At 35.7% G+C, this 24,170-nt stretch overlaps 1 protein-coding gene across 1 annotated transcript in view; it reads left to right on the forward strand.

Moving 5' to 3' along the window:
- The window catches only part of NEGR1 (neuronal growth regulator 1), an 842,061-nt gene extending 819,780 nt beyond the window's left edge, over positions 1-22,281 (forward strand). Inside the window, exon 7 of the mRNA XM_036446268.2 lies at positions 18,572-22,281. Within this exon, the coding sequence (XP_036302161.1) occupies positions 18,572-18,696 (125 nt within the window). The 3' untranslated portion in view covers positions 18,697-22,281. The remainder of the gene's footprint in view (positions 1-18,571) is intronic.
- The last annotated feature ends 1,889 nt before the right edge of the window (positions 22,282-24,170 follow it).

The following is a 24,170-nucleotide window of genomic DNA, read 5'->3' on the forward strand; positions in this document are numbered from 1 at the left end:
TGGCAGGAGAGGGCAGTTGGGGGCAACCAGGTTGGCATGCAAGGGCAGTTGGTGGTGAAATCAAGCTGTCAGGGGCGGGCAGTTGGGGGCAACCAGAATGTCAGAGGAGGACAGTTTGGGGTGACCAGGCCTGCAGGGGAGGATAGTTGGGGATGACTAGGACTTCAGGGGACAGCAGTTGGGATGAACCTGCCAGCAGGGGAGAGCAGTTGGGGGCATCCAGGCTGGCAGGGGAGGGCTGTTGGGGGCAATCAGACTGGCAGGGGAAGGTAGTTGGAGACATTAGGCAGGCAGGTGAGTTGTAAGGAGCCAGTGGTCCTGGATTGTGAGAGGGATGTCTGAGGGTTCCAGATTTGAGAGGGTGCAGGCTGGGCTGAGGGATACCCACCACCCACTGTGCACGAATTTCATGCACTGGGCCTCTAGTGAACTGATAAAAAGGTACTCTCTTCAAATAAACAACAGACAAATATGTCTCTAATTGGTACCTCTGAAATACTGACATTCAATTTTTTTTTTTTAGGATTTGTAGTTTTCTCTTTTACAATTATAGCTTTTGAATCTATTTTCATGATCCAGCGATCTAGAGATCAAGCCATATTTACTGACTTAAGGTTCCCTTTCTGTAACTTAACAAACCCAAATGTAATTTGTAAAATGTAAAATGTAACATGTCTTTTGAAATGGATATTCAAAGAATGGTTGGAATTACCAGACTCATATATTTCAGTAAGCACATCCTTAAGTAGAAAAGGACTCAAAATGTCTATTGTGCAGAGATGTATTTGCAAGTTGCCAAAATGAGTATGATTGTCTTTCTGCTAATGCTTTTAATCATGGGATCTCCTAAACAACTCCTTCCCCAGAATTATGTTTCAATGTGTTTTTAAAGCTCACTTTGTTTCTTCTTAGCCACTTCTTTTCACTTAAAAATCCTCTGCACGTTATATTTTACTTCATTCTCAGCAAACAATAAAACAAGGCTTTCCATGGCTTATTTTTTCCATAGCTGTTAACCCAAGATTTAGTCTGATTTAGTTTTCATGGTCCTATAAATGACTTTGAGCTTGACCTAGGACTCTACGTTTAGCATTGGACTCTTAGATTTCACAGGAATTGTTACTTTGTTCCTTATGAAATAACAATGACATTGTGGCTATCTTAAAGAAGAAAAACTCTCACCCAAAACAAACAAACAAAAAAAAACAACCATTAACACAAATTAGGGAATACTGAAATTAGTCATTGAGTGCATTTCATGGAAATTCTAAACCATACAAGTTTGAGTGAATCTTTCAGTACACAAATGAGCCAGTTCTGTAACAATAGACACTGTCATTGTATATCAGCCAGCTGCACCAAAGAGATGGAGAACTGGAATTTGCTTTCACTGTTAAATTGAAATCTAAAAAAAAGAAAAAAAGGAAAATTATTATTGTTGGTCTGTAAAAAACAGGAATGTTGCTTAATGAAAAAAATCTGTTTATACTATTGGTGAGTTTCTTGTTCCTAATTCAGACATGTAGATAAGGCTGCTCTATTGTGTTTTTTTTATAATGTGGTATCTGCCATAATGCTTAAACAAAGGATCATATTGTTCATATGTGAAGACTATCAAAAGAGCAATTTAAACAGGGTAAGCAAGAAATAGTTTAATATATGAAGAGATTCTGATAAGATTAGTAGAAATATTCACAGTGCTTATTGCAAGCTTTTTATATCCCATTTCTCCAGGGGTAGGGGTAGAAAGTGTAACAATGCAATTTAACATTTAATATATTTTTCCTTTTTGGTGAAGGGAAAAAATAATCATCTGTTTGGGTTTTTTTCTAATTTTAAGACTTTTAAAGTACATTCAAGTTCAATTACATAGCCCAAACCTTTTTGTATTAAGACATTTCTCTAAAAATACAAAAGAAATGGTTTTATGGTGCTTTCCTTAAATCTTGCACATAAATTTACAGGAAATTTTAGAAACTAATTTTGAACATTAGAATAATACTAAATTTTCTTATTAATTGCAATTATATTTAAATTTAGTGTGAAATAGAAAATGCATATTAGAATATATATATTTACATGTGATTTTCTGACTTCATTAGCAATAATTTAGAAATTGGTATACAGAAACTATTAATGAAATAAAATCAAATTGTCACATTTATTGTTTTAATACCAGACCTTAGTTTCTAAAAATCTGTAGTTCCCTTAATTCCTTTTCCAGTTTTCAAATTTTCAAGTCTCTGACCTCAATCTTGAATAACAAACTGAAACTAGTTTTTTACTTAAAAACAAAACAAGAAAACAGAAAAAGCACTGCACCTTATGCAGAGGTATTCTGAATGCTACTTTTCTGAATTCTTGTGTACTTTTGAGAAATTGAAGAATCAATACATAATTTAGACATTCTGCAGAACTTTAGATACCTATTATTTTGGTTCTAGGTAATGTTCTCATTCTTCTTATACAAATAAATTAACCATTCATATTAGGTCTCTAATATGACAATTTAGAACACATTATGATAAAGTATAAATAAAGCATATATTGATTACATATCTTGGAAATTATTTCCAAGATTTGATATTTTGAAAAATAACTACCACTTCTAGCATGTATATAAAACAAACTCATTTGTGTTTTATTACTTGAAATGACTAATTTAAGTGATGTGTAACTGTTGGATAATTTAGGAGATTATGAAATTGTTTTGATCATATTTTATTTAGAAACATTTTCAGATGTATTTGCTTCATTTAATATTAATAAGCAGTAAGAGTTATAAAAACGTGAAACACAATACTAAATAAATTAATGGGGGCAGTGCAATGTGCTGGAAAGGACACAAAACTCAGTCTGAAGACTTAAATTAATTCTTTGTGCAACTCTTCCCTGTCTAGGCTTCAGTCCCTCTGGCTTTAAAATGGCATAACCCTACAACGCCTTTCTCTAACTAGATTTCTGATTTGATTATACTTGACAAAGGGGAATAGAGTCTCTCAGAGTTTTCATAAACTTGGAATTCTAATAATACATGATTTGGTAAAAAAATCATCCCTTTTCTTCCAGAGTAGAATATTTTGTTCCTATTATACTTGACTATAAAAATTCCTCAAAGCCAAGGAGTAAGTCTTATTCGTCTTTGTATATTCAGCATTAAGCATAATGCCCAACACAAAGTAGATGCTCAGTAAGCATTTGTTGAATTAATATTGTGATTAATATTATAAAAATCAATTCTTTCTTAAGTTACTCATTTTCTGAATTATTTGAGTCTGAGATTAATTTTCCAGTTTGACATTTAAATGGATAGACAGATGACTCTTGAACAACACTGGGCTTGGAGAACTAATATACTACGCAGTAGAAAATTCATGTATCATTTTTTACTCCCCTAAAACTAAACTACTAATATTCTACTGTTTACCAGCACCCTTATTGATAACATGAACAATTAAAACATATTTTATATATTATGTATTATATACAATATTTTTACAATAAAGTAAGCTAGAAAAAGATAACATATTAAGAAAATTATAAGGAAGAGAAAATACATCTACAGTATTTTTTGAATAATATCCTCAATTGGACCTGTGCAGTTCAAACTCATATTATTCAAGGGTCAGCTGTATTTTGATTAAGGATAATGAAAAATACTGTTAAAGTGGTGGCGTCTGTTAATATATTAAAGGCTCTGTCTTATGAAATGACAAGGCTTCTCCTTGTGATTTGTGATCAAAAGAAATGTGGATATAATTTTATCAGATGATTGACTGAAAAACTTATTAATGTAGTTCCAGGAAGCCTTACTTCAGCTATTGTAAAAGAAATCTTTCAAACAATAATGTGATCAAATTTTGCCATATCTATAAAAAAAATGAGGCAGAGGTTGGATTTTCTAATATGACAGTTAGGAAAATTTCCATCCATTTTTTCTTTTTCTTAAATTTTATCTTACTTTACCTTATTGTTGACAGAATTGTAAATGTCCCTCAATTTTCCCCTTTTTTATTCCTGCTCCCCTTTTTTAAAAAAAAGTAGTTTGACTAATGTCCAGGGAAATTATAAGCATCATATTGTCTCTACGTGGAGTGAAGAAAGTCATGAAGCATCCTTAAAAATCAATATTAATCCATAGTGGGTAATGTGTTCAGTGCTAGAATCACAATGAAAACGTATTTATCTTTTTTCTTTGTATCCTCTGATAGACCATCTTTGCACTAGAGTTCCCTAAATACCTAATTTTTGTGCACATGTCCTCATGCTCCTTTTATATCAGTTGTACTTTTTCCCATTTTACAAGTTGGATCAACTTAGGCAGAAAATATAAGGCAGTCTGAAGCCTTGAAAATGAGCTTTTCAAGGTTGTAGGGAGATGAGTATTTTATAGTTGAAATCATAATAAAAATATAAGAGCCATGAGTGCTTTTAAATACTTAAGAAATACAATAGGAGACAGAACTTTTATTAGGCAATGTTGCTGGTATAGCAGAAATCAAAATGATGATGGTGTAAAACAGTGGGTAATATACCTGAGATAAAAATCTATGAGGAAAAATAATCAGATTTAATTAAGGCCCCTTTTACAGTATTAAGAATCTTTGCCTGCTAACAATATAATTAATGCAGGCCTCATAAAAACAATGCAAGTGAATTATAAGTGAAGAAAAGTGGAGATGAAGCAATAGAATATTTACTCTCTATCAATTTATCCAAAATTAATTTACTACACATCTACTACGTATGTGCAAAGTACTGTGCATTGTGGGGGATAAGAAGTTGCACTAGACACAGTACTTATAACCTGTTGTCATCTGCTTCATATAAGAGTGTTATCTTTGCCTGGTCCTCCCAAAATGAGCAGCTCACTTATAGGTGATGATATTGAAAAGGAATTTCAAGGAGATTAGAACAAGTTAAACAGGGAAGAAGGGAAAGCCAACCTAAGAACATATTATCGAACTGGTCCCTGGGTCACTGGGCCCCTCCCTCCTAGGGACCCTCTGAGGAGCCATTTGGGATATACTGTATCTCAGAATTGTTTGCCTTGCACACAGTTGGTTGTCATAGCAGTAGCTAAAGTAAAAGCGTAATAATAAGAGGATGTTCGGCAAGACACAAAAGTTCCGTGAAACAAACATATTCTGCAAATTTATCTTATGCGGAGGTAAAAGAAGCAGTTATTCATTAAACCATTATTATGTGCAGTTACTCTATTAGCCACTGGGGAAAGAAAAAGAGAAGGGAGGTGGAAAAATCAAGGTTCTTGCCTTTTAGGAACTCACTGTCTAGGTAAGGAGCCAAGTCAGTGAACAAGGCCATGGTGGGGCGGGGAGGAGGGGAGGGTTGAATTCCAATGGGGCCTCAGCAGAGAGAACAAGTGGTGGTTAAAGGGCCAAATAAGTTATCACAGAGATAACCTTTGAATTGTGTCCTTAAAGAGAAGTAAATGCATTAAATATGGAGGCTTGAAATTTGAAAGTAGAAGAAGGTGATTCCAAGTAGAAAAAAAGAAAGGAAAAAAAAAAACATGAATGAAACCCAATTAATAGGTATGGTTTGCTCAAAGCATTGTGTTCTACTTAGAGGGGTTATATATAAAGAGTGTACCCCAGCCCACAGAACAGTATACAGAGCACAAGAAACCCTCAATAAATATTTGTAGATACTCAGGCATTATTGGTTTAATAAGTGAATTTCCTGGTCTTCATTTTTACAGCTGTGCTTTAGAAGGAACGTATTGTTGATGTGGTAGAATTTTGAGATACATATAACCTAATTTCAACAAATGAATATGTCTTCTCTTTTTAAAATATATATATATATTTTTTATTAATTTCAGAGAGAAAATGAGAGAGAGAAAGATCAAAGACAAGAATCACTGATCCACTACCTCCTGCACGCCCTCTACTGAAGATAGAGCCTGCAGCCTAGGCATGTGCCCTTTACCAGAATCAAACCCAGACCCTTCAGTCCTCAGGCCAATGCTCTCTCCACTGAGCCAAATCATCTAGGGCTGGATATTTCTTCTTGGGCCAAAGTAGGAGTTTACATTGGTCTGTATAAATACTAATGCATCTTAAAAGCTACCATCTAATGAACACTTAAATGAGCACTAGCTAACGAAGCACTTTCTTTACTCATTTACTTATCTCAGCAACACTGTGAGGAAGATATTTCCCCCTTTGTTCAGCTGAGAAAACTGAGGCTTAGAAATGCTAAGCCAGTACATGATGTGCTTGAAACAAATAAGGTCACCATCCATAACTAATGCATTCAAATAGAAGTCACAGACAAGAGTGATTCTCCAACAGTTCTCTCATTGTGTGGTGTGTGTGTGTGTGTGTGTGTGTGTGTGTGTGTGTGTGTATAGTTCTGCTTGTTCATGGTATATTATCAGAGACATCTAAAGAGCACAAGATTCTTCTTTTCAGTAAAATAGAACCAGTATCCCTCTAAAGTAGTCATCAATGTTTCCAAATCTCTAATTTTTCATTGATGATACAACCTTCCCTATAGTATGCCTTTCTTTTCCTTGAACTTTATAGTAAAATCTCATTAAACTGTATAAATTTTTTTTAATTTTCTATAGTTCTTTGTAATAAATATTTTGCTGTGCCAGTCACTAGATCAAGTGTTGTGAGTGATACAAAATTAAATTAAATATGATTGTTGTTTTCAAGAAACTTAGACTCTACTGAAGAAAATTAACACGGGAGTGATAAATATAGGTAAGAGCAAATGGCTATTAAGAGAAAAGAGGAAATGGCAGATTAATTACAACTAGACATAGGTAGCAAATCAGGAGACTGCATAGAAATGGAGTCACAAAAAGTCAGCATACTTGAGTTCTAGTCTTATTTTTGCCTCCATCTTAAGCACATCATTCATTCTCCACCAGCCTCATCTCCTCATCTGAGGGGTTGTGCTGATGCTGTTGTTATTATATAACAGGAAAGGAGTGAAAGGAAAGACCAGATAGATACATGCCCAGTAAGGTACTTGCCCATCAATCAAACCTGGGAGCGAGTCAGTGGCCAGGATGAACATGACCACTAAATATATAAACTTCTAAACAAAGTGAGTTCTCTCTGGGATTTCACACTCCTGTCCTCTTGGGACTCCTACTGCAGGGGTCTGTGCTCCCCGTGTGGGCGTGGTACAGGGCCAGGTTGGGTTCCACAGATGGACTGATGGGCTTTAATCTGGCCTGAATGCTGACCCACACCCAGCTGCAACATGGAACAGAAGCTCTGGACACTGGCCCAGCTCTTGGCTCTGCTGAAGTCCCAGCTGCTTCTTTAGGGACTGGCTTCTTTAGGGAGAACTGGGAGGTGACAACTCCATGCCAATAAAATCTTCTACCACCTTTCATGCTATTTCAGTGGCTCCCCAAGAACTCCACAAACAAGAGGGTTCCCACTCCTGCACCCCTGTGGCAGCAGACTAGGCTGTCCTCAATTATTTTTAAAGTTCTGCCCGAGCTAGTTTGGCTCAGTGGATAGAGGGTCAGCCTGTGGACTGAAGGATCTCGGGTTTGATTCCAGTCAAATGCACATGTCCCAGTTGTGAGCTCCATCTCCAGTGAGGGGCCTGCAGGATGCAGTCAATCAATGATACTTTCTCCTCACTGATGTTTCTATCTTTCTCCCTCTCCCTTCCTCTCTGAAATCAATAAAAATATATTTAAAAAGTAAAAACATATTTAAAAATAATCCTTAAAGTTCAGACAGATTCTAATTCTAATTTTGTGAACAGTTTGCATTTGAGATGGGCATAGAAAGATGAGTTCTATTCCAACATGTGGGATACAGACATCAACCCCCAACGAAGGCAGTGTGTGAGCAAATCACAAGTGCCTGGCTGTTTTCTAAGACTGGAGAGCCTTCCTGCCTCCTATGACTAGAGGACCAGGAGGGCAGTCAGCGATAGGGCTGCAGAGGTACTTTCAGGAAGATTACAGAAGGCCTTGGATGTTATCAAGGTTTTTTAAATAGCCAAAGTATAATGGAAATGATTAGAGAACCATTGAGAGTCACTGAAAATCAACCTGGAGCATAACAAGTGGAACAATTTCAGTGAATCAGAACTACAGGCCAGATAATCACTGGCCTTTATTGCATTTGAAAAGTTAAGGAAAAAAAAATTGGAAGGTAAATGTTGTATTCCCTCTCAGAATAATGGGGGAAATAAACCTTCTGAAATTCTTTTTTTCATTCTTAAAGAACAGTGTTGCAGAATAACAGAAAAGAAGCTAGTTTAGGATAACCTTCCCAACACAAAAGTGGTAAAGAATAAAACTTAATAAACGAGACAATTTGATCATCAAAGCTCCAAGTTTAAACACTCATATCAAAATAATTTCACACTCACATAGTCTCACATGCAGACCTTAAAAATGCCTTTGACTTACACGAATGTTTACTGGTTTGAAACTTCTCTCTCTTTTTTTTTTTTTTAACACACTAGCAATGTCACATTGATGATACAGCTGATGGCAGTGACTATTAGTGACCTTAAGAACACAGCTGGGTTTCTATTTTTATTGCTGTGAAAAACCTCTTTTCTTCACTTAGATGATTCCTTAAAGGCCCAAACTAAAATCTATATAGTCAAGGCAATTTGTATTGGATGTCTGTGTAAATATTTCACACACAAAAAAAGCCAGCTTTTAAAATACACATACTCCTTTTACACACATAGACACACATACTCCAAAATATGTAATAGCATGTATATATAAACCCATCTGCAAGCCTACCTGGACTGAACAACTGTGCTTTGTTCAAGTTCAAAGAACCAGTTTGGGTTCCACAAAATCACCTCTTTTGGCCACACACTTCTTTGTATATACAGATGATTTTCAATCACTTCGGACTTGTTAAAAAATATACATTTACAAGGTATCAGTGAACAATTCAAGCTTTGAAACATTTTCAAATGAATATGAAGGACAGAAACAGGCAGCAGAATTTGTTTCTATTTGGGTAAGATTGCACACTGATCCCCCTTGGCTCGATTAAGAAGTTACAGCCTTGAAGAGTTCTAGCTGGCTATTTGCAGATAAAAGTGTTTATCGGCAAATAGGCAGATTTATGAACATAGGTAATAGCAGAATCAAACAAATGCTTAATATTCCTAATGCAGTTGACGTTGAGTAAATAGGACTGTGTTCCATGAACTTTGGCAACATGGTGTGTCAGCAGGCAGAAAAGATTCAAGGCCCTGGGTGTGCCAGAGAAGCAGCTTAGCGGTGGCTGGAAACAAGCTGCCAGGAACATTCCATGAGTCAGAGAGACAAAGGAATGGTGTGATTTCTCTAACCATCCACCTCACTGTTTATAAGTCAAAGTGGAAATACTTCCAGTGAAAATAAGTACTCTGAATTTTTACATTGGTGAAGGCTTGTTCTGTGTTGAAGATAAGCATTCAGTTTTTGACCAAGTGAAAAAGTAAAAATGTTAGAATAAGTACCTTTTTTTTTTCTGTGTCTCTGAATTGGTTTTTGTATTTTTCTTTTCTTAATCCATTCACCATTTTCACCCAGCCCTACAACCTTCCTCACCTCTGACAGTTGGCAGCTTATTATCTATCAATGAGTCTGTTTCTATCTGGTTTGTTAGTTTATTTTGTTCATTAGTTTCCACATATAACTAAAATCATGTGTTACTTCTTTCTCATTCTGGATTATTTCACTTACCATAGTGCTCTCCAAGTCCATCTATGCTGTTGCAAAGATTAAGATTTCCTTCTTTTTTGTGGCTGAGTAGTGTTCCATTGTGTAAATGTACAACAGCTTTTTTATCCTCTGATGGACACTTGGACTGTTTCCAAATGTTGGCTATTGTAAAGAATGTTGCAATGAATATAAATAAGCATCTACATACAGATTTTCTATAACCTAGAGCTCTAATTTTAGAAAAATGTACCAATGTGCACTGGTTAGCCTGTCTGGCTGACTGGCAGCAATTCAAAACTGGTTATGATCATAGCAGCTCATAAATTAAACCTAAATCTGAGAACTGCTTACAGTACAATAAAGGTGTCTTGTGTAAAAGGAATCCATAAGTATATATATTGGTGTCCCACCTACTTGACAACTATGCCATTCAAGCATTCCTCAATCCCCAAGCCCAGGGGAAGCAGAAGATCTTGAGGGTCTAAGTACAGGAGCATGCAATGTCCACCCAATCAAAGCCCTTCCCTCGGAAGGCACTGTGCCCCAGATGTGAAATGTCTATGAGAAGACATGGTTTGTGCTGTGTTTTTAACACATCCCATTTTAGGACCTGGAAATAATATTATATTATTGCCCAGGAAATAGTATAAGAAGGAATAATGAGTTGATGGTATCTGTGCTGAGACTTGCCTGATTCTTCCAGACACCACAATACAAGGCCTAACACCCTACTGATAAGCATATCCTGTTCTAGGGCTCTTCCACTCTCCTAATCCCCCCCCTGCCACCCCCCCCCCCCCCCCCCCCCCCCCCCCCCCGCAGTGTTTAGGCAAACTAAGCAATACAAAAAAAGTCTGAGGGTCATCTGAGGTTCTGGGTATCTCCTCCACCTACTGATGGGGTTACGGGGCAGATGTCACCTAAAAGAGGACTCAAATATCTGTCAAGCAAACACCTCCCACAGTATGTAATGAAACGGAGTTTCACTCTCTTTTGGATAGAATCGGTGGTGCATAATTTCTGAGTAAACTAATGTGCACTGTATTTTGAATCCACATTAATCTCTTTTATATGGTCTAATCTAATTTAGGTGTAAATCATTCACTTTTTCATTTAGGCATAACCTTCCTCAGTAAAACCTAAGTTGAGGCCAGTTTTCTCTTGTGGAAAGTTAATGTGGCTTACGTAACTCTACCTAAGACTGCAACAAGAATCTTAGCAGTTTGGTTAAAGCTTGAGTAATTTAAGGAAATTGCCTAGGCAAGTCATTGGTATTATACCAAAATTAAATATTTCACAGTTACATTGGCTTTTGCCTAAAAATAAAAACTGGAACAATAAAAGGGAAAACTGTCAACACTGAAAATAATATGCAGCAGCTGTAAGTAATTGGGGGTGATAATTATAATTAGACAAGATGTAAGATATGTGTTAAAACACAGATTGGATCTTCCTGTTGACAACTGGGAGAGATCCCAAAGGCCTGGACTCCACAGCTAACCCAGGCCCTTCGGCTCCCGGCCTGGGAGCCCTGCCAAAACTAAACACAACAATAGATCAGCCCTGGAAGCTCTTCAAAAGGCCATGCGCCGCACTGTGCTCTTTGGGGAAAGACAGAGGAAGGGGAAAGGAAGAGGTCATACTCCCTGCCTTCAAGGAGATTGGCCAAATATCTAACAGTAAATGGCATTACATAAAATAAAGAGCATACATATTTTTACAGATAATTTGGAGGACAGTTTGTATAAGCAGAGAAACATTGACTTCTTAACCAAGTGTAGATTAAGATGGAAGTAAAATATGCTTGTTTTATTGAAAACATCTTAAGCTAAAGAGAAAGCTCTATAGGGACAGGGGCCACTTCTATTTTGCTCAGAGAGTGCCTAGCACATAGCACACACCCAATTTGCTAAATGAATGAGAAAATTCATTCTGTATGTGTGTGTGTGTTTTAAATATCTCCCTCTCCCTTCCTCTCTCTAAAACCAATTTAAAAAAAAAAAAAAAAGACATAGTAGAAAAAAAAGAGAACAGTTTCCTTCTCACACACTTTGTCTTAAGAGTAAAAAAAAAAACATCATAGGGACAATTAATAAAATAAGATATTTTATTAAAGTTGTCTTGGATTAGACAAATGCATATTTAAGAACATTTTCTCATATTCATTGTCACACACATCTATTGAACACATTTATAAAAGATACAGATGCTCACATTGTAAGGAGGAATGTTCCATGACTTCCAAATGCTTTATAAACCAAAGAGAAAGCTATACATTTATGCATATCTACACTAATAAAAGAGAAAGATGCAAATTGGCTGTACGTTCGCAACGCCCACCAGCCAATCAGGAGTGAGTATGCAAATTAACCCAACAAAGATGGCAGGGTGGGATGTTTGCATCATTGCCATGGTGACAACACAGGCATTCTGCACTACCCCAGCAGCTCTGGGCTTCTGGGGGGCATGGGAAGGTGGAAAAAGCAGGTCCAGGCCAGAGCAAAGACAGAAAGGTGGAGGTGGCCAGAGTGAAGGTGGTGCCGGCAGTTAGGGGAAGGAAGGCCCATTCTTGCACGAATCTTAGTGCATCATGCCTCACACACACACACACACACACATGCACACACACACACACATGTGTGTATATATACTGAGTGGCCAGATTATTATGATCTCTAAATACATAATAATCTGGCCACTCAGTGAATATAGATATATATTAGAGGCCCAGTGTATGAATTTATGCATCGGTGGGGTCCAGCCAGCCTGGCCAGGGGGAGGGGACATGGGTGGTTGGCCGGACTGCCTGCTGGTTGAACTCCTAGCCAAGGGGACAATTTGAATATTAGCCTTTTATTATATGGGATATACACTGAGTGGCCAGATTATTATGCATTCAGAGATAATACACACACACACACACACACACACACACACACACACATTAGTATCTACAATATAATAGAGGAATATGCCAATTACCCAGGATACCATAAAATCACCACTGAACAGCAGGGATCTGAGACTGCATGGCACCTGGCCAGGGAGAGGGACCTCAGGCTGTGCCCCCCAGCACCAGGCCAGGAGACCTCATGTCATGTCCCCTGCCCCAGTGCCAGGCTGGGGGAACCTCAGGCTGCACCCCCTTCCCAGTGTGACTTGATAGGGGGCCTCAGGCCATGCCCCCCACCCCACACTGGGCCATGCCCCCCACCTGGTGGGCTTGACAGGAGACCTCAGGCCAAGCCCCCCACCCTGATACCAGGCAGGGGGACCTAAGGGCTTGACAGGGGTGGGGCCAGCCAGGTCTGGGTCTCACCCAATGTGGGTAGTGCCAACCAGGGCTGGGTCTCCTGCATTTTCAAAGCACCTATGGGTGATGGGTCCTGAGGCATGCCCCAGACTGACAGGAAGGAGATTTTCATATACATTTTACTAATTTTCTTTCATCACTGACACCTCTTTTATAGAGAAAGGGCAAATAGCAATATTAAAATATTTTCTCTAATTAACTATCAATATTAATGTGCATGAATTTTGTGCACTGGGCTTCTAGTATATTATCAACTTTAAAAGAACTATTTCTGAAATCAGGAATAAGAAGACTAGCACTTCTTATTGTATATATTGGGGGAGGTCTCTTGGAGAGGTGGTATTTTAGATCTTTAAGGATGAGTAGGACTTTGATACATAGAGAAGAGAAATAGGAAGGAAGACCATTTAGGCTTAAGGGTTTGGAGTGTGCAAATGACAGGAAGTAATAAAAACATGTAAGTGTTCAGATAATGGTTCATGTGATTGGAGCTGAGTGTGTATGAGTTTAGATAAGTTGACTAGAGCCAGATAACAGAGGTCCTGAATACTGAGCTACAGAACCTTGGCTTCCCTCAATAGTCAGTGGAGACACCTGAAGGTTCCAGGCCAACATAGCCTTCTACTCACATCTGCTAGTACAGTTAGTTGTAAACAAGATACCCAAGCAATCATTTAAAACTGTCAGCTAACCTCCCCTGCTCAAAATCCTCTTAAGGCTTCCATATCACTCAGAATGAAACCCAAACCCTCACATGTCCTAATCTGCCTAATTTTACTTAGGATGAGAAGCAGTATGATATTCTCAGGCAACTAAAAGCATGGCAGAGAACATGTGAAAGATATGACCATCCCAAAGACACAGCTGGATATCTCCTAAGAAATTTAGATGTATATTAAGGTCCATAAGTTCATCTATACTCCCAGACACTTGCTGAAAGAGGAGTACAAAGTTGGATGTATTCTCTTCCCTTATATAGGCTGCCTCAACATCTATTTCTTGCTCAAATGCTGAAGGGAAGTATTCTGACTCTGCACAGTCTTAGAAAGTAAACAATGAATGGTGAAAGGCAATATTCTTCTGGTAAAAGTGCTCAAGACATTGTACCTCCTTATATGTTTATGGTGATAGTTTGGGAAATGGACTATCAGCATTCAATAAATTATTGAATATTTACTAAGTATCAAACTCTGTGTTCTATACCAATGATAAAGATGCATGTCATAAATCTTAGTCTAATGGAAAAAAGACATTCTTGGTCTAATGGGAAAAGATTGATATGTAAGTATGATGTGATTGGTATGTAAATAAGGTATCAAAAATGATGTTAAATTCGTATGGCAAGTGGGATTTTATAAAGAGTTTTCTCTTTTAAAGGAGAGGATACTTGAACTGGGTTTTGAGGCTAATTTCTAATGACTAATTACTAATAACTAACAGTTATTTTCTATAATTTTTTATGTGGCTGATTGGGATTTGACATGCCAAGCAAATCTAATTAGCCAAATAGTACTGAGACTCCTAAGTTTAGTCCTATCGGCCTTAATCACTTGTGCTCCAAATCACTGAGTTAACAAGTCACACACACACACAGACACACACACACACACACGAACAAAAATAAATATCAGTCAATGGAACTAAAGTTATATAGTAATAGGATACCACAAGCCAATGAACCCCAATGTCATCATTTTTTAAATGAGATATACATGTACTAGCATGTATATATCATTGCATTTTGTGAAAAATAATTGTATTTGTATCTGCTGCCTAGACTACTCACCTCTACCATGACTCTTTGGAGAAAACCTCTCAAGTTTGTTCACTATATATATCCTAACGTTCCATATTTGATTTTTTATTTATATATTCAATTAAAATGAACCTTTCCTCGAGTGGAGATTGACTTTTATTAATTTTTAGCTCTGTTCAATCCCCAGCACATAAAAGGTGTTCAATATCTACTTAAGAAGTTATGAATCATGATATATGACTTGGCATTAGGTAATTGACCTCACATTCTCTTAACTACTTACACTCTGTTTTTTGACATACTAATGGTCAATAGCTATTCTACAGTTCATTTCTTATAGTAATTGAATGCTAACAATGCAGCAACAGGTCCCTACTTTATTTTAGGACTAATAGAAGTATTGCATTCAAAAACTAAAGAATACATCAATATGAGACATCCATGAACAAACATATACTCTGTTAGTTGCAAAGTAGTATTTAATTTTTAAACATATTATTGATATACCTTTGTCTAAGACAATAGGAGGCTGGGTATAAGGTAAAAACAGATAGGGGAAAATATGGCATTGAAGGTATAGGATAAAAAGGAGAATATAGAGTATTATGGCTATATATGAAATTAAGGAACAAAAGAACCATATTTCTCATATTAACTTTTGTATTCCCAGTACTCCATACAGTGCCTGGTACCTAGTTCAGTACATATTTGCTGGATGACTGAAAGAGGTGTATTGAAGATTCTTTAGCCTGTAGGCAACTGGCTTGCCTTAGAAGAAATTCCTTTTATAAGAGAAAAAGACCACTTTTAATTCTGACCTATTTATTTATTTAACTGAATTGTTCATTCAACATAAATTTATTAAGGATCTACTATGTACCAGACTTTATGTCTGGAAACATCAAATTAAAAAAAAAAAAAAAAAAAAAAAAAAAAAAAACATGAACTAGGAGAGTTTACACTCTAGTAAAGTAGATTATGTACCAGAATAGATATATTAGCAGTGCAGTGTTATAGTTGTATAAAAAGAAATATATATGGTGACCTAATGACACACTAGGGTAATCTGCTCAGCTTGTTGTAGAAGAGGAGATTTTAAAAAGATTGCCCCCCAAAATGCACTTTAAAGTACAGATATGGAGCTTTGAGGGCCCTTTATATTCTACCCATTTAATGCACTATTTAATTAGTCAAGATAATAAAATTTTATCTTTGTTATACATGCTTAATTTTTGAGATTTATTTCTTATTTATGAAATTGTTTTATATGCTTTGTGTGTTATTAGTCCTTTACTGTTATACTGGTTTGATTGCACTCAAGATTCTTTAAAAACCACAACAAAAATAACTCTGAAATAGCTGTCATTGAGAAGGCAACAAACCAATTAAATATTTATTTATATATTTTAAAATACAACATCTTTCTAGGCTTGAACAAAGAAAGTAATGTAAGGAGTTTTGTGGTTTTATATTAGACTTGTTATATATCAAACATTTGTCCAATGATAAAGATGTATTTTCTACATAATCTTTTCATACTTTTAGGACTCATTTGTGATGCAAATAGAAGCATTAAATAGTTGTTTTTGCTCTGTGTTTACTAAAGAATAATAATCTTAGCCCTTGAATCTCATTCACCTGGAACCAACAATTGTAATGTGAAGAAAACTTCCTACTGGCAGGGTCCAATGCATCTGTCAGCCCCTCTAATTTCTAGAGGTATAAACAAGGCAATTTGTTCTTCTTGTAATGTGGAAATATAGTCTTTGGTGAAAGTTCCATTAAAAACTACCTGCTGGTAATTCAAAGTCAGTGACTAAAACTGCTTCCTGGTTTGAGTTATGGATTTGGCGGTGAAATAATACATTTTTATTACATTATTTATTTTGTATTAGACAACAGTGCTTGAAATCCAGGTTTCATTAAGAAAAAGTAGTTAAAAGTATGTTGGTAGGTTTCTTTTATTGTTGCTGTTATAATTATTATGGTAAGTGAGAATCAGTGTCAGGCAAGGCTGAGCATGTCTGCGACATTCAATTTCTGGAACACAGTATAATTCGCATTCAAAGAGGTAACTATTCTCTTGTGAAATGAAGTGAAATTCATTCAGTAGACTCCCACCATATCCCAAGCGTGGTCAGTCTCCGGGTGAAATCTCTCAGTAAAAATTCAACTTGTCTATTAGCCAAGTACCACATAAGCTTCTCATAAAATAGTGATCTTTCTAATCTGTATTATAAAGAGGTGATATGCAAGTTAGCCTGGGACTCTGTAACAGGTCACTACCAGACAGGAGGAAGTTGCATGTGCAGGTGAGGCCTGTAGGGGAGATGGAAACAGAGGCAGAGGGGCTGTCCTAGCCATCGGAGCGGACACAGGCAGAGGGGTCGGGGGATGCTGAGTCAAAAGTGGGTCCTGGCCCCCCATGGGTGCCTCCTTGCATGGTGGGAGGTGGGGCGTTTCCTCTCCTGTGATTTCAATCACACACTGGGCTGGGCCTCTTGTGTATAAATAAACATAATCATACCATTCAACAGTTCCAAATTCTTCAACATTTTCTTTATTATAGAGCTAAACTCTTTTTTATTATAGTCAAGATCATTTATATGCCTAGAGTCCCAGTTTTATTTCCCTCTATGTCAGGCCTCCTTTTCATGGTGTAACAATACTAATCTACTTTCAGATCCTAGAATGTATGTTGTGCTCTCTCTTTTCCTCATGCTTTTGAATATATTGTAACCTCTACCCAAATGATCATCCTTTTGGGTAAACTTCTCTGTTAAATCACCCCTCCTTTGCACAGACAGATTTAAATACACAATTTTCTGTGTCATTGAAGTTTGCACATGCAACTCTGATATTTCTAAGGTTATATTATATTTTTGAATATATTTCCTCACCTCCATAAATATTGGAAAAGAGAATTTATTGTTTGCTATTCTAGCATTTATTACAATATTTTACCAGTAAAAAATATATGCAAATATATGTATAATGTAACTTATATGGTGAATCTAAGAAAGCTGAACATATAAAAATAAGAGTAGGTTGGTGTTTAACAGTAACTAAGGATGAGGAAATTGGCATTGTTGTTTAATGATACAAACTTGGAACTCGTTGAGAAATTAAGTCCTGGAGACTTAATGCATGGCCATGGCATAGTAATTATAGTCAACAATACTGTATATAACCTTAAAGATTGCTAGTAGACTAGATCTTAATTACTCAACTACAGGAAAGAAATGATAATTATATGATGAAATGGAGGTGTCAGCTAACACTATGGTGGTAATAATATTGCAATATATAAATGTATGAAATCAACACTGTTGTACATCCTAAATTTTCACAATGTCATACGTCAATTTTATCTTAATACAAATACGTTTTTGAAAAATATGCATGAGTGAATATTGTTTATTAATACAAATATTAGTGCATATAAAAGGAATAATGTTAGCTATGAAATAGTATTTCATAGGAGTTCAGCCCAGTGCAATGTGTTATTATATGTGCTCCATCTCTGATTCTCGCTCCATCTCTGATTCTCACTGCAGCCCTGCCAAGTGGATTGTATCACTTCTGTGTGTGTGGGTTTTTTGTTTTTTGTGGTTTTTTTTTTCTTAAGAAAAATGAAGCTCAGAAAGGGTTAGTCAAATAGGTCACACATTGTCCTACAGCAGAAGCAAATGTGAAACTAATTCTGTCTGACTCCATTACCAGGGCTCTCCCCAACATACAGAGCTGCCTTTTGATCATCGTTAAAATCCCGAAAGACATGAATTAGCTTCTGATTTAGTCTTTCTCCATTTCTTTCCAGCTCCAAGTACAGCCCAGTATGGAATTACCGGGAGGGCCGACGTTCTTTTCTCCTGCTGGTACCTTGTGTTGACACTGTCCTCTTTCACCAGCATATTCCACCTGAAGAATGCCATTCTACAATAAATGTAAAGACCCATACAAGGCTCTTAAGAATTCTCTGAAAGTGCTGATGGCTGGATCCAATCTGGTACAGTTTGTTAAAAGCAGCGTGGGATATAATCAGCAGTGCTTACAAGGGATGATCGCCTTCTGTAGAATTGCTCATTATGTAAATACTTTAATTCTACTCTCTTTTTTTGATTAGCTACATTACCTTGTGAAGCAGTACACATTGTCCTTTTTTTTTTTAAGATGTGAAGGCTCTGAAATTACTTTTAGAGGATATTAATTGTGATTTCATGTTTGTAATCTACAACTTTTCAAAAGCATTCAGTCATGGTCTGCTAGGTTGCAGGCTGTAGTTTACAAAAACGAATATTGCAGTGAATATGTGATTCTTTAAGGCTGCGATACAAGCATTCATTTCCCAGTTTCAATAAGAATCCACATTTGCAAAGATGCGTTTTTTTCTCTTTTGATAAAAAAAAAAAGCAAATAGTATTGCCTTCAGATCATTTCTTCAAAATACACACATATCTAGATTTTTCTGCTCGCATGATATTCAGGTTTCAGGAATGAGCCTTGTAATATAACTGGCTGTGTGGCTCTGCTTCTCTTTCCTGTAAGTTCAGCATGGGTGTGCCTTTATGAAATATTTCTCTCTTCGTCTTCAACTTATAAAAACATATTGCCAAACCCTACAATTGAAAGCAAAAAATGAATTATAAGGATAAAGTTAAATCATGTCCTATCTCTAAAGAGTAAAGTAGCTAGAGGATGTAAAAACCTCTTCATTACCAGTGGGGTTTGCAAAATTTACCCCACAATAACTCAATTTTGTGATGAAAAACAACTTAATTAACCTAATACAGGTACCTTTGACATATGATTTATTTCAATGTAGCTAAACATTATATCCACTTTGAGAAATACTTCCCTTTAAAATGGCAGCACAGTCCAGCCAAGAGATTGTTTAGCAACCCATCTTTTCCTTTCACTATTCCAAGCCAAAATTGCGCAGATGGTTTTTCAGAAAGGACACAAATTCCAATCACCTAATATTACCTGACTTGGGAAGCACTCAGAATTAATTTGGTTCCATGGCAAGAGAAGTGGTGTGAGAAGGTGCTCCTGTTGACAAGAGCATTTTGCATATTTTTCATCTGAAAACATCACTCAGTTGATAGTTTGGAATGCATGTTATATAAAATAATTGTTCAAAATATATTGTAACAAATATTTCATGCTGGTCTGTAGCAGATCAATCCCGGAAGTAACTAATTCTATAATAAAATATTTCTTCATCGCTATGTCAACCCAAACAAGTAAGACCAAAAAAAAAAATTAACCATGTTTTATCTTTTTCTTGAAGACAAGACCAGTGATGAGAATATCTTAAGATGTTAACTATTAAATTATCATCAGTATTAAATTATTTATGTCAGAATGAAAACTACATTTTTTAAGGAAAATGCTGTTACTTTAAGAAGTATTTTATATTACAGGAATAGTTTGATGGTTTTATTCTTTATTAAAAAAGACCATAGCATTGAAAATCATTTTACAAATTTTACAAAATTACCAATTTCACTACACCTACAGAAATTTCTACAAATAGTCCCCTTTGCAAGCCATAAAAACAACAAAAACGTACTAATAAAGATAAATACAGAAAATTCATAGAAATTATACATATTTAAGATATCTAATATTTTACCCAGAAAGAGATAACTTGGAAATTGGGGGGGGGGAGGGGTTCAAGTGAAATTTGGTCCCAAAGTAATCTATTTTAATTAGAAAAATGAATCCTAATTGAGGAGGCTTAAATATACAATGTTTTCACAAAATGGCAATAACATGGCATGATGCTATTAAATTTACTCACTAATAATTTATTACCTTATTTTAACTGATGTATTAAAATGTTCTTTTAAATACACATGGCATTCTAACTTTGATTATAATTGACTTTCTTTTTAAAAATACCCTTTGTGGAATTTGGGAGCAAATTACAAAGTTGTTTTTTTTTTAATGTTTTGGTTTTTATTTGTATTGCAGCTTTAAAGTGGCACACTCCATAATAATCTACTTACTAGAAATAGTGGTGCTACCACAAAAGTGTTAACCATCAGTATCCTTGTTTGGGAGAAAGAAACAGATCAAGAATGCATATTATACAGTGCACACTTTCCTAGAGTTAAAAATACCTCCTCTTTGTAAGGTTTGTAGGGTAAATGTGAGGTAAATCGAGATATAAACTATGGATGAACCAAATAATTAGTTCAAAGTGTTGTCATGATTCCGAATTTGTGGAGTCTGGTGTTATTACCATAGAATGTGACAGAAGTACATAGCTCAGTAGCTATATGTATTTGCCTTTATGTTAGAAGAGACGTTCTTGAGTGGTATTTTAAATAGAGGAGGTATTCACTATGTTTTTCTGTATCACAGCAGCATTCCTAGTCCTTAGACCCCTGGACAGAGTGAAATCATGAGTATTTATGAGTTCAATATTGTTCAAATAAGGCTACAGTATTTGCTTTTTTGTGTGAATGTATTGCATATAATGTTCAAGTAGATGATTTTACATTTATGGACATATGAAACGTCTGATTCTTCATTTTATCAGTCCTGACTGTATAAGATTATTGCAATTTCAGAATAGCAGTTTTATGAAATTGATTTATCTTTTGATGTATAATAATTTTTTCTAGCTATTCATTTCAGCATTATATTTCCACAACTTACATTTGTGGGATTCCTTTTGTTGCCCTGAATTTCTTTTTCAAAGAAAGAAGAAAGAAAAACATAAAAAGAAGTTGAGAAAGGATAGTAGAAAGAAAAGGAAAAGACAGAAAAGTGAAGGAGGTAAAGACAGTGGGATAAAAAAGAAGAAGGAAGAAGGAAGGGAGGGAGGGAGGAACAAATGGAGAATGGGAGGGAGGAAGGAAGGAATGAAGGGGAAAAGAAGGAAAGCAAGAATAGGAGGAAGGAAGGAAGAACTGGAATATTAGGGTAGTTCATTTGCATTCTTGGTTTAATTGAAAATGCTGTAACCATGTTTTACAGTGATCCTATTCAAAACGAAAGTCCTGTTACACCATGAAGTTCCTATTATGTAGCAATTATATAATGAAAAGTACTACACAAATTATAGTATTGTGTGTTATGGGGGACTCTAAAAGATTTGAGAGAGCGAATGTTAAACATAACACTACTTTTGGAGGATTTAAAACTTAACTGAAAAATTAATGGTTCATCATAACATTTAAACTATATCTAGAAAGTAGACTGGAGAACTGAGAAAATTAGCCAGATAATTCAGGACAAATTATATAGACATAAATACCCCAATGTGTGAACTCAGAAAACTGAGAAGTTTATCAAAATCAATCATCTATATTGATCAAATTTTTGAATATTGTTAATTTATCCATTGTGTTTAGCTTTGTGACACAGCCAAAAGTTACCTATTTAACCTTTTCAATAAAAATTGTTTTTGAACTTCAGAAATGATTTAAAAAGAGGTCAGGTTTTTAACTATTTATTGAAGTATGTGGATGTACAGTATTTCAATAGATATGAATATGAATAAATGGTATGCCTTAAGATCCTTTGAATATGTATTTACTTTAAAGACTTGGAAAAACTCTTCCTGTCTTTTAGTAAAACATCCATATTTCATAATCTGATGTAAAATATGTTGTACTGTTTCCAATAGGTTAATATAAATTCAGTTTATCAATTAAAAAATGTATTTGATTTATTTTAAAACTCTATCAGTTTAAGAGGGAGAAAAAGGAAGAACAGAGTTTAAACATATTTCTGCTATTCCCTTCTTTGTGTTTCATCCACTATACCACACTCATATCTTTTAGGTACTCCAAAGAAATACAGGGTGAAAATGTGGGATGCTACACTATCAAAGGGCTCTACATTGTAGCCTTTCCAAAAGGTCTGACAAATTGGACTAGATCTATCCTAAAGAAGAAGTATTTTGGAAAGATTTTATTATTATTATTTGGAACTTTTATCTGCTGAAAAGTAGCAGAGAGACTGACTGATGATAAAATCTTGTTGGTTTTATAGGTTAAGTATCCCAAAACTTAAATGCTTATGGGATTCAGACAGATAGCATAATTTTATAAGACAGCTGGGTATAAAACAGGGAGCATTACTTCACCTCAAGGCATTCAGATAAGTTTTTTTTAAACTTAGTTTTCCAAGTAAGACATGATTTTTCTGAGAACTTAGTTTGTGACTACTATAATATGCAAATGAGAGCACCCAAATGAATGATTTAAGCCCTCTTCTCCAAAGCAACACATCTATGATGGTCAACCAACTAAAAGAGAATATAAACATAAACAAAGCAACAAACCTTTGCAAAGATACATGCTTGGTGAAATAAGCTGTTTTGAAATATGTGTGTCATTGCTATTCTAGGAAAACCACATCTACCAAACCCCTTCCCCCCAATAAAAATAAAAGCACACTAATAAACATCTGATTTTCCCACTGGTTCATTACTTAGCCCTTTGTAACTTTTATACTGCACTTGATCTCATGAAAGCAGAAACATCAAGTCTCAGACCCTCCAAGTTAGCATGTCAAGCAGAGCTATTTTCTCTTTGAACATGACAGGCTTAGAACACTGTTGCTTCAAAACCACACCCAGGCTTTTGGGAAATAGTTGCTTACTTCAGCCTGTCAGGCAGAAATTTAAGAATTTTAAGAGAAAAGTTTCCAAGAATAATTCATTCAACATAGTGAAATTCGATCCAAACACCAAAGTACCTCCCTTGAACTTCCTAAAATGAATATGATTTGACCTTCCTATGCACCTTTTTCTAACAATTCTATTTACTGAAAATGTTTAGGGATTCACATTTTTAGAGGAAAGAGAACAGATTGACAAGTAAATCAAATAAATAATTTTCAGTCTTGTGGGAGAGGAAGAAAGAAGGAACACTGTTCGGTCTTCTTTCTAAAAGCTCTGCCCACAATCATACTAAGGCTAGCATGACTCTCCCAACACATTCAATCTACGAAATGTGCTTTGCATCAAGAGACAAATGCAACAGCTAGAACTACTCCTGAAGGGCCACAACCATTTCTACCTTACATTTTCCAATGGCAGAGCACTTTAGCAGACATTACTTCGTATTGATGAAAACGAGATTCAGATATTTTAAGTCACTTGCTGAATATTATACTTTACTGAGAGGCAGATTTGAGCCCAATGTGCAATGGAAAATGTGTTTCTATCTCCATTAGCCTCCTTAGGAACAGAAAAAGGATGTGATTACGTCTCTAGCTTCACAAACAACTGTAAGTACATTTATATTTACATATAAGTAACTTTATTTTTTTTCTTTAAATCTATCTCTTTATTTTCCAATGTCTTCAGAGGGTATGTGGTGTAAAAGCAAATCATGGTATACATCGCATCTAAAACTTTTGGGGTAAAAAACATATAATACAATTGCCTTTGGATA

Source organism: Pipistrellus kuhlii, unplaced genomic scaffold (assembly GCF_014108245.1).
Source record: "Pipistrellus kuhlii isolate mPipKuh1 unplaced genomic scaffold, mPipKuh1.p scaffold_m20_p_2, whole genome shotgun sequence".
NCBI classification, from domain to species: Eukaryota; Metazoa; Chordata; class Mammalia; order Chiroptera; family Vespertilionidae; genus Pipistrellus; species Pipistrellus kuhlii.